Source organism: Lepisma saccharinum, chromosome 18 (genome assembly GCF_977018435.1).
Source record: "Lepisma saccharinum chromosome 18, izLepSacc3.1, whole genome shotgun sequence".
Classification (NCBI taxonomy): Eukaryota; Metazoa; Arthropoda; class Insecta; order Zygentoma; family Lepismatidae; genus Lepisma; species Lepisma saccharinum.
In genome coordinates, this window is record NC_139246.1 from 41797265 (window position 1) to 41814900 (window position 17636).

At 37.8% G+C, this 17636-nt stretch overlaps 1 protein-coding gene across 1 annotated transcript in view; it reads left to right on the plus strand.

Moving 5' to 3' along the window:
- Nucleotides 1-354: 354 nt before the first annotated feature.
- LOC146002545 (NADPH oxidase 4-like) overlaps nucleotides 355-17636 on the plus strand; it is a 94271-nt gene continuing 76989 nt past the window's right edge. The window contains exon 1 of the mRNA XM_083140470.1: nucleotides 355-485. Within this exon, the coding sequence (XP_082996596.1) occupies nucleotides 435-485 (51 nt within the window). The 5' untranslated portion in view covers nucleotides 355-434. The remainder of the gene's footprint in view (nucleotides 486-17636) is intronic.

Genomic DNA, 17636 nt, shown 5'->3' on the forward strand with positions numbered 1-17636 from the left:
AGAATGGAACAGAGAAAGAAAGAAGAAAAACGAAAGTTAATTGTGGCGTTTCGGTAAGCGACGGACACCCCTTAGCTCACGCATGGGTAAAGCGTTGCCAAACTTTTAACCCACCCTCTCTCGCTTCCACAGATATAGGTGTGACGTTTCTTAGTTCGGCGTAAGTGAATCTGACGTGTTCACATCTGCTCCCCACACATAACAATGAAGTCTTTACATTCTGCACATCGCGATAAGGACCTGCAATAGTGTGGGCGGAGAGAAGGGATATGAATAGTTGGCAACACTGTCTGGTGTCTGCAGACAGGGTCTCCTGCCTCGTCTTGTTTTCTCGTAGTGTTCGTGAGTGGTTGACTTGGCTGGTTTCGGTGCGGGACGAAGCTCGCAAGAATGTGCGCGTTCAGCTGATAAACGGAGAAGGGTCTGGAGTCATTATGACCTGCTGGAGTATTGTGCGTGGCTACGCCTCTCGCTATTGGTTGATGGTAAGTTTAAGTCATTATTATTTTGTTTACAAGTGTAGTAACAATCGAATTATTGCAGCAGGGTGCAAAACTATATCGATTTGACAGGCGCAAAGGCAATAGATCGGACACCGGTGCATAATGGTACAACAGTCGTGAATAATTTGTATTCCAAATCTGTATTTTGAGTACAGAGACTCTCAAAGCCTGTAGCAGCATTTAATTGTTAAAAAATAGTGTTACATTTTGTGGATGCACACAGGACAATCCGTAATTCCGAAATTGTACGCAACAGGTGTGCAATGAACACTTTTTTAGTTCAAGGACACACTCATTCACAAGATAACCTATATCAGAATCGGTTGGCTATTCTGCACTTTAGAACCATGAATTGCAATTAGTAAATAACGCAGCTGTAAGTAATTATTATTTTTTGTCTCCTCGTCTTGGTGGCCTACCACCAATGTCTCGCATGTAATAATAATAATAATAATAATAATAAATATCGTCATTAAAATTAACTGTTAATTATCGATAAGTAATTATTATTTCATGAATAGGTGAACAGGCCTCCCCGATGGTGCAGTGGTAGCGTCCTCGCCTTGTAATGGAGGGGTCCTGGGTTCGATACCCGGTGGAGGCACATAGTGGTTCGGCACTTTAAACTGTAGGTCCAGTCCCGATTAGCCTTACTGTGCATAAAGTGGACTTAAAATATCAATCCAATCAATCGAATAGGTGAACAGATGGAGCAAGAATAGATAACATCACATATTTATTATGTAGGTTATTTCTAGTTAAGATCATTAAAGTTTGTAATAAAACAGCTGTTCTATCAAGGAAATTATTGCCAAAATAAATAAGAAATGTAAAATTTAATATAATAACGAGAATGTTGCAGATGATGAAAATCACGTGATTATTTTTATGCGCATTTTTATGATGCATTAATTTTCACAAACGTAACGAATACTGATTCAGCCCGATTGAATCTTCATGGGATTCCCCACTGCCCCACGCCCCCCTAATAGCCGCCACAGATTGGTTATGGGTTTCAGGTTCGAATCCCGGACTATAGATCCACCAAAGCATCTAAAACCCTGATGTGGGAGCACTGTCGCTAGTGTCTCTTGTAAAAGTTACGGGGAAGCCTGTACTTCGCATATTTTCCGAGGTTTCAGAAAGCTTGGTGGATCTATAGGCGTGGGTGTTCTTTGTGAGTGTCCCTTCAACAATTTCACCACTCATCCTGATCGTCGCGATTAGCCAAAATCGGCAGAAAAGCGACGCTAAATAACGCAAATAAAAATATTAAACAATTATCCCTTGACAACTCTGTTGGGAAGTGTTCCTCCCCACTCCCCTCTAAATGCGTTCTTGGCGTCGAGTTACCGATCCACGATCTTGCCACCGAAGGCTCTAGGTTCGAGTTTTCGCATGGGCAGGTGTTTATTGCCCGGGGTGGGGAAGCCAGTTACAGTACAACCCGGAGACTCTTGTAAAATATTGCATAATAATAGTTGTCAGGTGAAACTAGATCAGGTCAGGTATAGCTCATATATAGTGATCACGATATACGAGGGTTGAGGAGTAAGTCATGGCAACCCAGTAATAATTCGACAATCGAAGGATGTATTAAAATTTGTTATATACAACTGAAAGAGTTTCCATTATGGATATTTTGTTGGTAGGAATCATGAAAGAAAACCCAAGCAATCCTGTGGCATACACATGCATTAATGTTCAAGTTACAAAAACCTGTCGGACTCTGTGACATACACATGTTACAAAAACTTGTCTGATTATGACAAACCTTCGAAATAATCTCCCGCATTGTCCACAGCACGCTGCCATGGAAGACGTCGAATACCATCGGCAGCACCATCCTCTTCACCATGCCTGAAGTTTTTGTGATCTACGACGTGCCGTTAGGGAGAAGCGTCCAGATCTACTGCATAATGCAATCATACTCCACGATAATGCAATGGACAATGCGGGAGATTATTTCGAAGGTTTGTCATAATCAGACAAGTTTTTGTAACATGTGTATGTCACAGAGTCAGACAGGTTTTTGTAACTTGTACATTAACACATGTGTATGTCACAGGGTTGCTTGGGTTTCGTTTCATGATTCCTACCAACAAAATATCCATAATGGATACTCTTTCAGTTGTATATAACAATTTTTTAATCCATCCTTCGATTGTCGAATTATTACCCGGTTGCCATAACTTACTCCCCAACCCTCGTATATCGCCAACATATCGTGACGATATATCGCCGACACAATATATATCGTCAAAATATCGTAACAATATATCGTCTAGAGCAGTGGTTCTCAATTTGTGATACGCATACCCCCAGGGGTACATGAACGACTTGATCAACTCGGAAGAGAAATGGCGAGAATACCCACACGACAACATTTTTGCTGCAGGTGTGCAGAGCAGACTTTAACACTGAACAGGAAAGTAAGGCTGATTTTGTCACTGACACACTTATATTTGTTTCACATATTTTTAAAATAAAGTACTCGTCAGAAATCTATAATAGACTAAATTTGGATCCGAATCTCAGTTTGAAAGTTTAAAGTGCACAACCAGACATCAAGAAATTATGTCAAACACATCCTTCTCACTAGAAACTCTAAGGATTTACAATATAAAAAAACTAAAATTGTACTTCACAGTTTGTTTACAAACTTATTTTTGTTATGTAGTTTTTCTTCAATAACTCTGGAAAACATATATGAAAATTAGTTTTTTTATGTATATACTTCTTAGCATACAAATGTTTCACATTTTAAATTTTTCTAACTAATCATAAAGATTTTAAACGTAGGAACACCCAATAAAACAATAAACGTATGATTCTAATGTTTATTTGTTTACCATCCTTCCACATTCAGCGCAAGTGTCATTTTACTCTGTTGCAGATACACGCTTCCAAAATACCAAAAACGCCTCACCAATCAGGCAGCCAAAAAGAAATCCCCAAAACGCACTATTCAGATAAAACCTATGGTGGGGCACATTAGGCGTTTATTTATGGCTAAAGAGTAAAATGAGAATAAAGTTTGAGAACCGCTAATCTAGACTACATATCGCCCAACACTAGTAGGCAGGCCCGTACTCAGGGGAGGGGCCACGGAGGCCATGGCCCTCTCCTCGAGCTATTAAATATTTAAATGTGAACCTATAAAAAGCTACGAAAATAACCATTGATGCATGTCGATCAGACAGAAAAGTTAAATAATGAAAATATATTTGTTTAGCATTTGTTGTATAATTATGGGTTATTTATTTCCGCCGAACTTATTTGAAGGCAAGGATTATATTGGGATCATACGGCTTTGAATGACATTACAAAGAAGATTTATGCACGCTACTACTTATGCAGAAAATATTAATCAGAAACTTTATTTTTCATCAATTGAATCTAACATCCTTTTTTGTTATTCAATAAATATTCAATTCATTGTCATTTTGACATTAATTTTCTTACCTGTACAGTTGTTTTTATACAAATTTTGGCGGTCTTAACTGTGCGTAAGCTTGATAATGAATACATACTGGTATCTCTATTTTTATACCTTCTTTTTACCTATTCACGTAATAACAATAATACAGTATTAATTAATGTACGAATTATGAAAAATCTATAAATTATAATAACGTATTAACCCTCCCTCAAAAACATCCTGGGTAAGGGCCTGCTAGTAGGAACAGCCTTGGTAGAAATTGAAACGAAACCGAGATGTAGTGTTTAAAACTTTTGTATGATATTTTTAAAGCATTGTCTTTCGTGCGTTGGCAGTTCTCGATTGCACCCTAGGCTTTGTTATAGTCTCGCGCGAACCGCGGAAGGAGGAAGTTGGATCGGTGCTCTCTCCCGTAGCGTGTAGTTGAGACAGCGTGCGTGTATTACGTAATCGTCCAGTCGAACAAAACTGAAGTCTTGAAAATGGCCATTAAGCGAGTGAACACGTTGAAATTGAACTTTAGAGAAGTGAGATATAAGCCAACGTCAAATGAACTACATCGCTGGATAAGTACGAAATTGAAACTGAAACCAGAACAGGTTGTAAGTATAGAAGTAGACTATTATAGAAAATGTGTTTTTGTGAAATTATTGTCTAAAGTAACGGGTGAACAGTTATTACGCGAGTCGAAAGGAGTGTATATGTATAATGACGATGACGGCGAACATGAAGTGATAATGACGTGGGCAGATGAAAATCATGTGATAGTGCGGCTGCACGTCGTGCCGAGTGAAATGTCAGATGAAGCAATTTATTCTGTACTAACTAACTATGGACAGGTGATATTCCTTGATGACGAAACATATTCGAAAGACCACATATACCCAGTGAGAACCGGAAGAAAATTAGTAAAGATGAACTTGTCCCGTGCGATACCTTCATATGTTACGATCAGTGGCGGCCGATATTGGGTCACGTTCAATGGTCAAGAGCGTACGTGTTCCTACTGTGACGCGGTCGATCATTTCTTTAACCAATGCCCTAGTCGCCAGAGGCCAACAGCACGCACAAGTGATAACTCGTACGCAGGGAGAGTGCGACCCGCCCCATTCAACCTCAACAGCGCTGAAGAAGTGATACACAATGATCGGTCAGTACTTCCAGTTCCAACAACCAAGACGCAAACTGAATCAACTGTAGATGCCAGTTCCGATATAATACAGGGTGTCCCTTTAACGCCGACCGAAGAAAACAGCACCCTGCCTAGTGTCGATTCCATGGAGGTTCCAGTATCTGCCAATGACGATACTATCCATACTACGCAGATGACTCCTGAGGAAACCATCGAGAACTCACCACCAGTAGATGCAGATTCTTCGCAGACGACAAACATGGACCTGACTCTAGAACCCCCATCATTGCCGACCCCAGCTTCGCCCATACTGGGAAAGAAGAAGAGGAAGAAGCAACGTAGCACAGACCAGAATCTCACCCACCCGGCGAAGAAAACGAACGAACAGCGTTCACCATCGCCAGTGAAGTATACCCTGACCCCAATTGTGCCCAACCCTTTGGAAACACCCCCCAACCCCACGATGACGACCACTCTAAATACCGATTCTTCAGGAAACCTGTAAGTACATGCAATGTTTTGGTTGTTTATATCATTAGTGTGTTATATGACGGCTCCCGTGTATCATTTTGCCACACTAAATCTGAACAAACTATCCTCTACAGTCAAACACCATGCTTTGACTGATTATATAAAGCAAAGTGCTCTCGATCTTCTTTTCCTTCAAGAGGTCGGTACAGACGATTTTACATGTGGCCACGACTACACTATATATAATAATTTCACATACAACGCCACAGGTACTGCCATTTTGGTACGACAAGGTATACCTGTTAACAAAACTTTCCTGCATCCCTCTGGGCGAATTACGTGCGTCGAAATAGGTAAAATCTGGTTTTGTAATATCTATGCGCCTTCAGGATCAGTGGCCCGCGAGGCACGAAACACTTTCTATGCAACAGAAGTGGCGACAGCTTTAGGGGGCAACCACCAACATATTGTCCTTGCTGGGGATTTTAACTGTGTGTTACGACGACAAGATCAATATCCAGGGTTTAACTCATCCCTTAGTCTCTCTACCCTGGTCGAGGCCTTTCACCTAAAAGATGTCTGGGAAACCAAGCACCCACAACTGGAAGGATTCACCTTCATACGTCCAGACTCGGCCAGTCGATTAGACCGTTTCTATGTAAGTGCGAACTTATTACCCAAAGTGTCATCTATAAAGATTTTTCCCACTTGCTTCACCGACCACCTCAGTGTGCAACTAGACATGGCAATCGACGCCAAAACTGCAGTTCGGGGACGGGGATACTGGAAACTTAATAGTCGGGTTCTCCAAGATGAACAATTTCGAACAGCCTTCAAACAAAAGTGGAAGGAATGGGAAAATATGAGCAGGCGCCAAACTGATATCATCACATGGTGGGACACATTCCTGAAGCCGTCAATCAAGCATTTTTGTATAGCATACACACGTATGATGCATACGGATTTCCATAAGAAATACAACTTCTATTATCGCGTACTCCACGAGTTGACGAAACAACTCATACGGGGCGACCCAGTCCTGCAGGAACTGAAACGTATACAATCGGTCCTACTGAGGATGCACCACGAGCGAATGGCAGGTTTCGTGGTGAGAAGTCGTCTCCCAACAATTGACCCTCAAGAACAAGCCAGTATTGCCCATGTAAGCGCAGAACAGCGAAGTGGGAAAAGGAAACTCATAACGAGATTGCAACAAGGGAACGAATGCCTCACACAACCCCCAGACATTCGTGCATGCCTATATGAACACTATGCAGCACAATTTAAGGCACCCCAGGCGGAAGAAGAACACGTGACATACCCCGATATCCCCACGCTATCAGGGGAAGATGAAGCCATCTTAAACCAACCGTTCACTAAGGAAGAAGTGGAAGCGGCCATCCAACAAGCCCAAAAAGGAAAAACCCCGGGCATAGACGGACTACCGATTGAATTATTTCAAACATTTTGGCCTACCATGGCAGACCTGCTTATGCGGTGGCTCAATGCCTGTTTTGAGCAGAAGAAGTTAGGTCGTACAAGCTCGACAGGGGTTATGGTCTTAATCCCGAAAGTGATACATCCCTTAACACCTGAACATTATCGCCCCATCACTTTGTTATGTGCCGATTATAAAATATTGGCACGAATATTAACGCGCCGACTACAACACTATGCAGCTACCCTACTAGGCCCTCACCAATTTGTGCACGGAACTAATGGGAATATAACAACCGTTCTCACTAGCATACGAGACATCGTTACTGTAATGAATGAAGCCCCTGACTCGGAAGCAGCTCTAGTAGCCCTGGACTTCAAAGGAGCATTTGACTCATTGTATCATCATTATCTATTTCGGCATTTAACTCAGGTTGGATGCGGAGAATCCTTCGTAGAAGCGATAAAGAGCCTATACACCCAGGCTCGGGTACATTTGTGTGTAAATGGAACATTATCCTCGCCGTTTGTTCTTCAACGCTCTGTTAGGCAAGGTTGCCCCTTTTCACTCCTCGCCTTCTGTACAGCTCTTAGTCCCTTCCTACACCAAATAAATCAACGACTACAAGGAATACAAGCGTATGGCATGACCTACCGAGTTTTTGCATACGCCGACGATGTCACAGTGGCGGTGCGTGATCATCAGGATTATGTTAACCTAATGGAAATCTTGGAACAATTACGAGTAAATACAGGCTTGTGTCTCAACCTGAGAAAATCAAAAATACTACCCTTGGGGACAATGGCAAGGAACTGGACAGAATCTGTCCCAATGAACGTGACGGACGTATTGAAAGTACTCGGGATCTATTTCTCGAGAAACCTGGTCGAGACTTCCAACCACACATTTCAAACCATAGTGCCCAAAATACAAGCAGTATTACATTTCAACCGACTCCGCCAACTGTCACTAAGCGCTAGAATCAAATATGTCAACACTTATGCACTCTCGAAACTATGGTATGTGGCGCAAATACTACCCGTGCCTACCCAAACGGCTGCGAGAATCCGGAGAATGATCACACGCTTTCTCTGGCATGGTCACCTGTTCCATGTAGCTCATAACACACTATGCCTACCAACTCGCCTTGGAGGACTAAACCTGCTGAGTATCGACCGACAAGCGCAAGCCTTATTTTTGCACCGCCATATCACCATGATAGTCCAGAATCAAGATAGCATTACGGCTCGTGTGCTACGCTCCATGCTGGATGAAGTGGAACTATGTGCCCCAATTTACCCAGGTGTTATACCCACTAAATTTCTCTATTTACGAACAACCATAGTGGAAATTTGTTACATGTTGATGTCCCTTCCAAGTGTGGATCCTTCTGATATAACAGTCAAATCTCTATCAAAAATGCTGCAAAACCGGATGGAACATATTCCGCGTATTGTCCCATTATTCCCCAGTGTGCGCTGGAACATCGTGCGGAGAAACATATCGGCGACCCACCTCCCCACTCGAGTGCGCTCCATATGGTACTTAACTGTACACGATGCTATCGTCACTAGAGTACGATTGCAGAGATACCTTATGGCAGACAACTCCCATTGTACCAAATGTGCACAGGACGACACCTTAGTGCATCGACTGACGACATGTGTGACAGTCGTGGAACATTGGAAACACCTTAAGAAGTTATTTGGAATCATATGCCGCCGCTCTCCGAATGACTTCACGGTGAACCATATATTAACTCCAGAGTTTCAGTATTTTCCTCTCACAAGAACACGTGCAGTGCAATTTCTCATAGGACATTATGTCTATTATGTGCTTGGCAACCAACCTCATGTACAAAAACTGTCATTCAAATTCTATGCCAGTGAACAATATTATCACAATGATCAGATAACCTGTAAAGCCTTGTATGCAAATTTCCTACATGTGATCCTTTGAAATTGACGTCCAAATGTAAAATCTGTGTAAGAAGTAGCTAATTTCAATAAAGAAAATTTAAAAAGAAAAAAAAAAAGATGGTGCAGTGGTAGCGTCCTCGCCTTGTAATGGAGGGGTCCTGGGTTCGATACCCGGTGGAGGCACATAGTGGTTCGGCACTTTAAACTGTAGGTCCAGTCCCGATTAGCCTTACTGTGCATAAAGTGGACTTAAAATATCAATCCAATCAATCGAATAGGTGAACAGATGGAGCAAGAATAGATAACATCACATATTTATTATGTAGGTTATTTCTAGTTAAGATCATTAAAGTTTGTAATAAAACAGCTGTTCTATCAAGGAAATTATTGCCAAAATAAATAAGAAATGTAAAATTTAATATAATAACGAGAATGTTGCAGATGATGAAAATCACGTGATTATTTTTATGCGCATTTTTATGATGCATTAATTTTCACAAACGTAACGAATACTGATTCAGCCCGATTGAATCTTCATGGGATTCCCCACTGCCCCACGCCCCCCTAATAGCCGCCACAGATTGGTTATGGGTTTCAGGTTCGAATCCCGGACTATAGATCCACCAAAGCATCTAAAACCCTGATGTGGGAGCACTGTCGCTAGTGTCTCTTGTAAAAGTTACGGGGAAGCCTGTACTTCGCATATTTTCCGAGGTTTCAGAAAGCTTGGTGGATCTATAGGCGTGGGTGTTCTTTGTGAGTGTCCCTTCAACAATTTCACCACTCATCCTGATCGTCGCGATTAGCCAAAATCGGCAGAAAAGCGACGCTAAATAACGCAAATAAAAATATTAAATAATTATCCCTTGACAACTCTGTTGGGAAGTGTTCCTCCCCACTCCCCTCTAAATGCGTTCTTGGCGTCGAGTTACCGATCCACGATCTTGCCACCGAAGGCTCTAGGTTCGAGTTTTCGCATGGGCAGGTGTTTATTGCCCGGGGTGGGGAAGCCAGTTACAGTACAACCCGGAGACTCTTGTAAAATATTGCATAATAATAGTTGTCAGGTGAAACTAGATCAGGTCAGGTATAGCTCATATATAGTGATCACGATATACGAGGGTTGAGGAGTAAGTCATGGCAACCCAGTAATAATTCGACAATCGAAGGATGTATTAAAATTTGTTATATACAACTGAAAGAGTTTCCATTATGGATATTTTGTTGGTAGGAATCATGAAAGAAAACCCAAGCAATCCTGTGGCATACACATGCATTAATGTTCAAGTTACAAAAACCTGTCGGACTCTGTGACATACACATGTTACAAAAACTTGTCTGATTATGACAAACCTTCGAAATAATCTCCCGCATTGTCCACAGCACGCTGCCATGGAAGACGTCGAATACCATCGGCAGCACCATCCTCTTCACCATGCCTGAAGTTTTTGTGATCTACGACGTGCCGTTAGGGAGAAGCGTCCAGATCTACTGCATAATGCAATCATACTCCACGATAATGCAATGGACAATGCGGGAGATTATTTCGAAGGTTTGTCATAATCAGACAAGTTTTTGTAACATGTGTATGTCACAGAGTCAGACAGGTTTTTGTAACTTGTACATTAACACATGTGTATGTCACAGGGTTGCTTGGGTTTCGTTTCATGATTCCTACCAACAAAATATCCATAATGGATACTCTTTCAGTTGTATATAACAATTTTTTAATCCATCCTTCGATTGTCGAATTATTACCCGGTTGCCATAACTTACTCCCCAACCCTCGTATATCGCCAACATATCGTGACGATATATCGCCGACACAATATATATCGTCAAAATATCGTAACAATATATCGTCTAGAGCAGTGGTTCTCAATTTGTGATACGCATACCCCCAGGGGTACATGAACGACTTGATCAACTCGGAAGAGAAATGGCGAGAATACCCACACGACAACATTTTTGCTGCAGGTGTGCAGAGCAGACTTTAACACTGAACAGGAAAGTAAGGCTGATTTTGTCACTGACACACTTATATTTGTTTCACATATTTTTAAAATAAAGTACTCGTCAGAAATCTATAATAGACTAAATTTGGATCCGAATCTCAGTTTGAAAGTTTAAAGTGCACAACCAGACATCAAGAAATTATGTCAAACACATCCTTCTCACTAGAAACTCTAAGGATTTACAATATAAAAAAACTAAAATTGTACTTCACAGTTTGTTTACAAACTTATTTTTGTTATGTAGTTTTTCTTCAATAACTCTGGAAAACATATATGAAAATTAGTTTTTTTATGTATATACTTCTTAGCATACAAATGTTTCACATTTTAAATTTTTCTAACTAATCATAAAGATTTTAAACGTAGGAACACCCAATAAAACAATAAACGTATGATTCTAATGTTTATTTGTTTACCATCCTTCCACATTCAGCGCAAGTGTCATTTTACTCTGTTGCAGATACACGCTTCCAAAATACCAAAAACGCCTCACCAATCAGGCAGCCAAAAAAAAATCCCCAAAACGCACTATTCAGATAAAACCTATGGTGGGGCACATTAGGCGTTTATTTATGGCTAAAGGGTAAAATGAGAATAAAGTTTGAGAACCGCTAATCTAGACTACATATCGCCCAACACTAGTAGGCAGGCCCGTACTCAGGGGAGGGGCCACGGAGGCCATGGCCCTCTCCTCGAGCTATTAAATATTTAAATGTGAACCTATAAAAAGCTACGAAAATAACCATTGATGCATGTCGATCAGACAGAAAAGTTAAATAATGAAAATATATTTGTTTAGCATTTGTTGTATAATTATGGGTTATTTATTTCCGCCGAACTTATTTGAAGGCAAGGATTATATTGGGATCATACGGCTTTGAATGACATTACAAAGAAGATTTATGCACGCTACTACTTATGCAGAAAATATTAATCAGAAACTTTATTTTTCATCAATTGAATCTAACATCCTTTTTTGTTATTCAATAAATATTCAATTCATTGTCATTTTGACATTAATTTTCTTACCTGTACAGTTGTTTTTATACAAATTTTGGCGGTCTTAACTGTGCGTAAGCTTGATAATGAATACATACTGGTATCTCTATTTTTATACCTTCTTTTTACCTATTCACGTAATAACAATAATACAGTATTAATTAATGTACGAATTATGAAAAATCTATAAATTATAATAACGTATTAACCCTCCCTCAAAAACATCCTGGGTAAGGGCCTGCTAGTAGGAACAGCCTTGGTAGAAATTGAAACGAAACCGAGATGTAGTGTTTAAAACTTTTGTATGATATTTTTAAAGCATTGTCTTTCGTGCGTTGGCAGTTCTCGATTGCACCCTAGGCTTTGTTTTGTCCTCTCAACCCTGCAAAGGACTCATCCAGTGCGTCGCTGGCCTCCACTACCATCGCCCTGTAACATCAACATTACCTAACAATTATGAAGTGTAGGTAGCAGGATACCTTTATGCACCTCATTTACATAGGTTAGATTGTTGCTATAAATATTTTACCTTATGATTTGGTAAATCAGTTGTTCTTTACTATGTAACTTCTTTGGACAAACAAAGCGTACATTTAGCTACTGAATATTTATATTAAGTTAAATATGTTGTTTATTAATTGGAAAGCCAATCCAGCAGTTGAGAGCCTATGCTGCACGGTTGCATGTATATGGAATACAATCCCATCGTTTCGAGGGCTTTTGGCATCAAGAGTAGATGTTGAACGCGATAAGGACGGTCGCTATTTAATATTCGCAATTCATTTGCACGTACTTATAACTAATTTGCACGGGTTTTAATTAATTTGCATGTACTTAGAATTCATTTGCTCGTATTTAGAATACTTTACATTTATGTATTTGCATGTTTATAACTTTTATGAATATATATTTATTTATTTTATGAAAAATATGTATATAAAAGGTAATTAGAGGTACTAAACGCTATTCATATGGTTTTATATCCATTACTACAAAGTATGTAATGTATAAAATGTTAATATTAATGTTTATAATATTGAAAATAAGTTTTTATGGTTTATGAACCGCTATGAACGGTGGTAATGGGTGTAGGTACAGGTCCAATTACGATTGGGGACGGTCCCGGTACTCGAACCCGCGATATGTAATGGTAATAAATGGTTTTTGTGTACAATGTATATAATAATGTATGTTATTATGTTATGAAAGACGATGGTACGAGATGCCAGACAGGAGACTGTGAACTCCGCGCAGGTAGAGGAGAAAGGAATTTGGGGAGTCTGCGTTCAAGGTCAAATGACGTCAGAACGTCAGAACAAAGAAAGATCCTGATTGACCAATCAGAGAACGCGTCGGTAGATTTTCAGAACCGGTTTTTCCAAGGTTAACTAGTACGCAATAACAGGGGAAAGCTATGCAATACTGTAGGGCATGGGAGGGATTCAACCAGACAACAAAGGATGTCTGGAATGCGCAGCAAGGGTCAAATCTCTGAAGCTATGCGTCGCTTGTAGAACTGGTTTCCGTCGCCAATTAATATTCCGCTCAGGGTTGCCCCAAGGCACAGGACGCTTTAGCGCAGGTTTTTTTTATCTGTACTATGAAGAAGGGAGAGCTATCAGGGACGGGACCTACAGTTTTCACCATTTGCTTTTATCACGGGGTAACGAACCTAGGACCCTTTGATTATTGATTTAGGTAGTAAATGTATGTTACTGTGTGCTATTTAATTAATTTTGAGTTTATTTTTTACCAAACTTTGACTTTATGTCAAACATTTTCACAGCTTATTTTTATTTTTACAAAAATAACACTATTTGTACTATTCAGGCAACATTTTTTATTAAATTTTAGACTCGCAAAGACATTTTTTCAATTTTTAATTTATTATTTTATAATTTTATGTTAATTTTTTACCAAAATAACACTATTTATACTATTCAGGCAACATTTTTTATTAAATTTTGGACTCACAAAGACATTTTTCAAATTTTAACTTATTATTTTACAACTTTAAGTTAATTTTTTACCAAAATAACACTATTTGTACTATTCAAGCAACATTTTTTATTAAATTTTGGACTCACAAAGAAATTTTTTCTACGTTTAACTTATTATTTTACAATTTTATATTAATTTTTTACCAAAATAACACTATTTGTACTAATCAGGCAACATTTTTTATTAAATTTTGGACTCACAAAGACATTTTTTCAACTTTTAATTTATTATTTTACAACTTTATGTTAATTTTTACCAAAATAACACTATTTGTACTATTCAGGCAACATTTTTTTATTAAATTTTGTATTTACAAAGAGATTTTTTCAACTTTTAATTTATTATTTACAAGTTTATGCCTATTTTTTTACTCAAATAACACAATTCTATCTGTTCAGGAAAGACTTTTAGTTACATTTTCGACACACAAAGTGTGTGTTCTCAACTTCTATCTGTTTATTTCACAAGTTTAGGCTTATTATTACCAAAATAACACAATTCTATCTGTTCAGGAAAGACTTTTAGTTACATTTTCGACACACAAAGTGTGTGATCTCAACTTCTATCTGTTTATTAGGCTTATTATTACCAAAATAATACAATTCAATCTGTTCAGGAAAGACTTTTAGTCGCATTTTCGACACAAAAAGTGTGTGTTCTCAACTTCTATCTGTTTATTTCACAAGTTTAGGCTTATTATTACTCAAATAACACAATTCTATCTGTTCAGGAAAGATTTTTAGTTACATTTTCGGCACACAAAGTGTGTGTTCTCAACTTTTATTTGTTTATTTTACAAGTTTATACCTATTTTTAACCTAAATAACACTATTTACACTATTCAGGAAAGACTTTTAGTTACGTTTTCGGCACACAAAGTGTGTGTTCTCAACTTTTATTTGTTTATTTCACAAGTTTAGCCTAATATTTACTCAAATAGCACGATTTGATCGTGTCTTTTATTACATTTTGGACATACACACACACACACACACACAGAGAGAGAGAGAGAGAGAGAGAGAGAGAGAGAGAGAGATTTTTCCAAGTTTACAGGATTATTCTCCACGTTTACTCAAATAACACAATTTAGATGTGTTTTGAATTAAATTTTGTACACATGAAGTGTGTTTCGTCAAGTTTTACCCTTTTATTTTACAAGTTTAGGCTTAATATTACTCAAATAACACAATTTAATCCAGTCAGGAAGGATTTGTTATTATATTTTGGATGCACAAAGAGATGTTTTCAACTTTTTTACTGATTTTTTGCAGGGTATGTATTAATTTGTATTTATTTTGTTTTGTATCATATATACACTTACAAATTTTTAACTTAGAGTTTAGTATTTATTTAAATCTTTTCAAAAACACTAAAGAAAAAGTACTTTTAGCTAAAATGTAAGCCACAGAATATATTATTATTATTATTATTATTATTATTATTATTATTATTATTATTAGGGTTTACTGATTTCCACTATGCTATTTTTGGTTCTGTATTTCTATATGTATTTATTTAGGTCAGGTTACGCCTGCTACGTAGGAAAGTTTGTTTATTTTAGAGTTTGCTGAGTATTTTGTTACTTTTATACTAGGTAAAGTTTTCTAAATATATCAGGTAGGGCTCCATCCATATACTTTTGTTTTTGCTGTTTGGAGATGATGCGATCAGCATCACTCTCCATATGCTTTTTATTTTATGTACCCAATATTATTTTGAGGCTTAGTGAATTCTAGAGCCTATTTATGCAGGAGAGAGGGCTTGAAAATTTTGATCTCAGATAACCCATAACTATTTGTCAGAGTATTTTAAAGGATATTTTATATTTATTATGTGCCACTAGAATATCAAAGCTTGCTTAATTTTTATGTCTGTAACGCTGTTATTGTATTTCTAGCTAAGGTTTACTGGATAAAGTACACGAAATGTTTATAATTTCGACTATTTACTTTTATACGAGGCCAAATTTTTTAGTGTAACGAAAATTATTGTGTGTCTATAAAGACTGAAATCCCTTTACCGATGGGTCCATAACTGGAAGCTTACCAACATTGTTCCTTTTTTTTAAAAAAAAATATATATATAACCATTTATAAATATATTGACAATTCACAGGACAAGCCGAAGTTCACAGACGACCTACTATATGGACCATAGGTCCACTTGCTAAACTTTTCTTCTATGCTAAGAGAATAATTTAGCCTTATAACCTTTTTCAAGGTATTTTTGAAGTATTGCTGGTTTTTGGGTGCATCAACACTTGGGTTATTTCCACTTGGTTTATTATACGAGACTACAATCACTATCTGAACACTGAAATTCTCTGATTGAAACTAAAAGCTTAGGCTGTAACTAGGAACTTAGTATGTATATCGACAATTTATAGGACAACACGAACCTTACAAAGGATTATAGGTGACGTAGGACCACACGACAGAGCTTTGTTAATCTGCAAGAAGCATTTACAGCTAATATTACGAGGAAATGAGGTTGATTTTTTACTGTTTCACAAGAATGCTATTTTTTATACACCCAATATTTGCTTTTTCAAGTAACTATATGTACCAGAAGCACTTACAGGCCAACTCTAACTAGATTTTGATTTATATAAATGTAGCAAGAACTATATTTCTGAGGAAGTACGCAAAAGCAGATTACCCGATTAAAGTATCTGAAAAACAGATTTTTCTATGCAAGTATATTTTTATTGACTGGATTATTTAACAGATCAAACGGGAAGACTGCAAAATTCATTAAATGTAGTTCTATAGTATAGGTGGTTTCAGAGATATAAAAAGAACAAATATAAGATTTCGCTTTTTTTTGCTTCTGAGGCTAATCGCGACGCTAAGGGTAAATGGCCAGGAAATGTAACGGAGGAGAAACAATCCCAAAAGTTATGGGCTGCATGTAAGTTAATACCACAGAGATATTACAGTAGGTGTAGGTTCTACCACCAGAACATTTCTATCATAATAATACTGGTTATGCTGTACTGTAAGCTAAAGATGCTGATATTTGAGAAACTTAAAAGCTTATTTGCAAACTTTTAGATAAATAATAATCTGTTAGACTGTAAACATATTTTATATCCATTCTGCAAAAGATCCGATGACAAAATTTAAAAATTGTTATCGCCCAGACAGGGACTCGAACCCTGGACAGATAGGTTAAAAGCCTAACGCTATACCAACTAAGTTATCTGGGCACAAGGTATTCTTTTTTTGAAAAGTTAGTTATGTTAAGAAATATATTGAAACACTTGAGAACACTTTTGGTCTGGTTCGACAGAGAAGGAGACAACATTTCTAAAGTTTTACAGACTGGGTGTATTTTTCCACTACAGAGGCCTTCACTATATGTAATTCGAAACGCTAAAGTTCAGCTAGCTTCCAAAATTGAGGTAAAGATTGTATTTGGCGAGATTAACAAGTTACATTTATATCCAGTTACGGACAAATAAAGCTAAAACTCTCAGATTTACTGTACTAGCCAAGTTTTAGTAACATTTTCTTCACTTTAGTACAAATACCAAAGAAATAGGTATATTTTATTTATAATTTGACAAAATGTACTAGTATTTAATTCACAAAGTTAGGTAAAAAGCAGTATTTTTTTAAAATATTGTTACTGCCTTCAAATTTTATGTTATTTAGCCACTAACAACTGGTTTACACTGTTTGGCATCCTTTAAATAGGAAAAGAAGGAATTATTT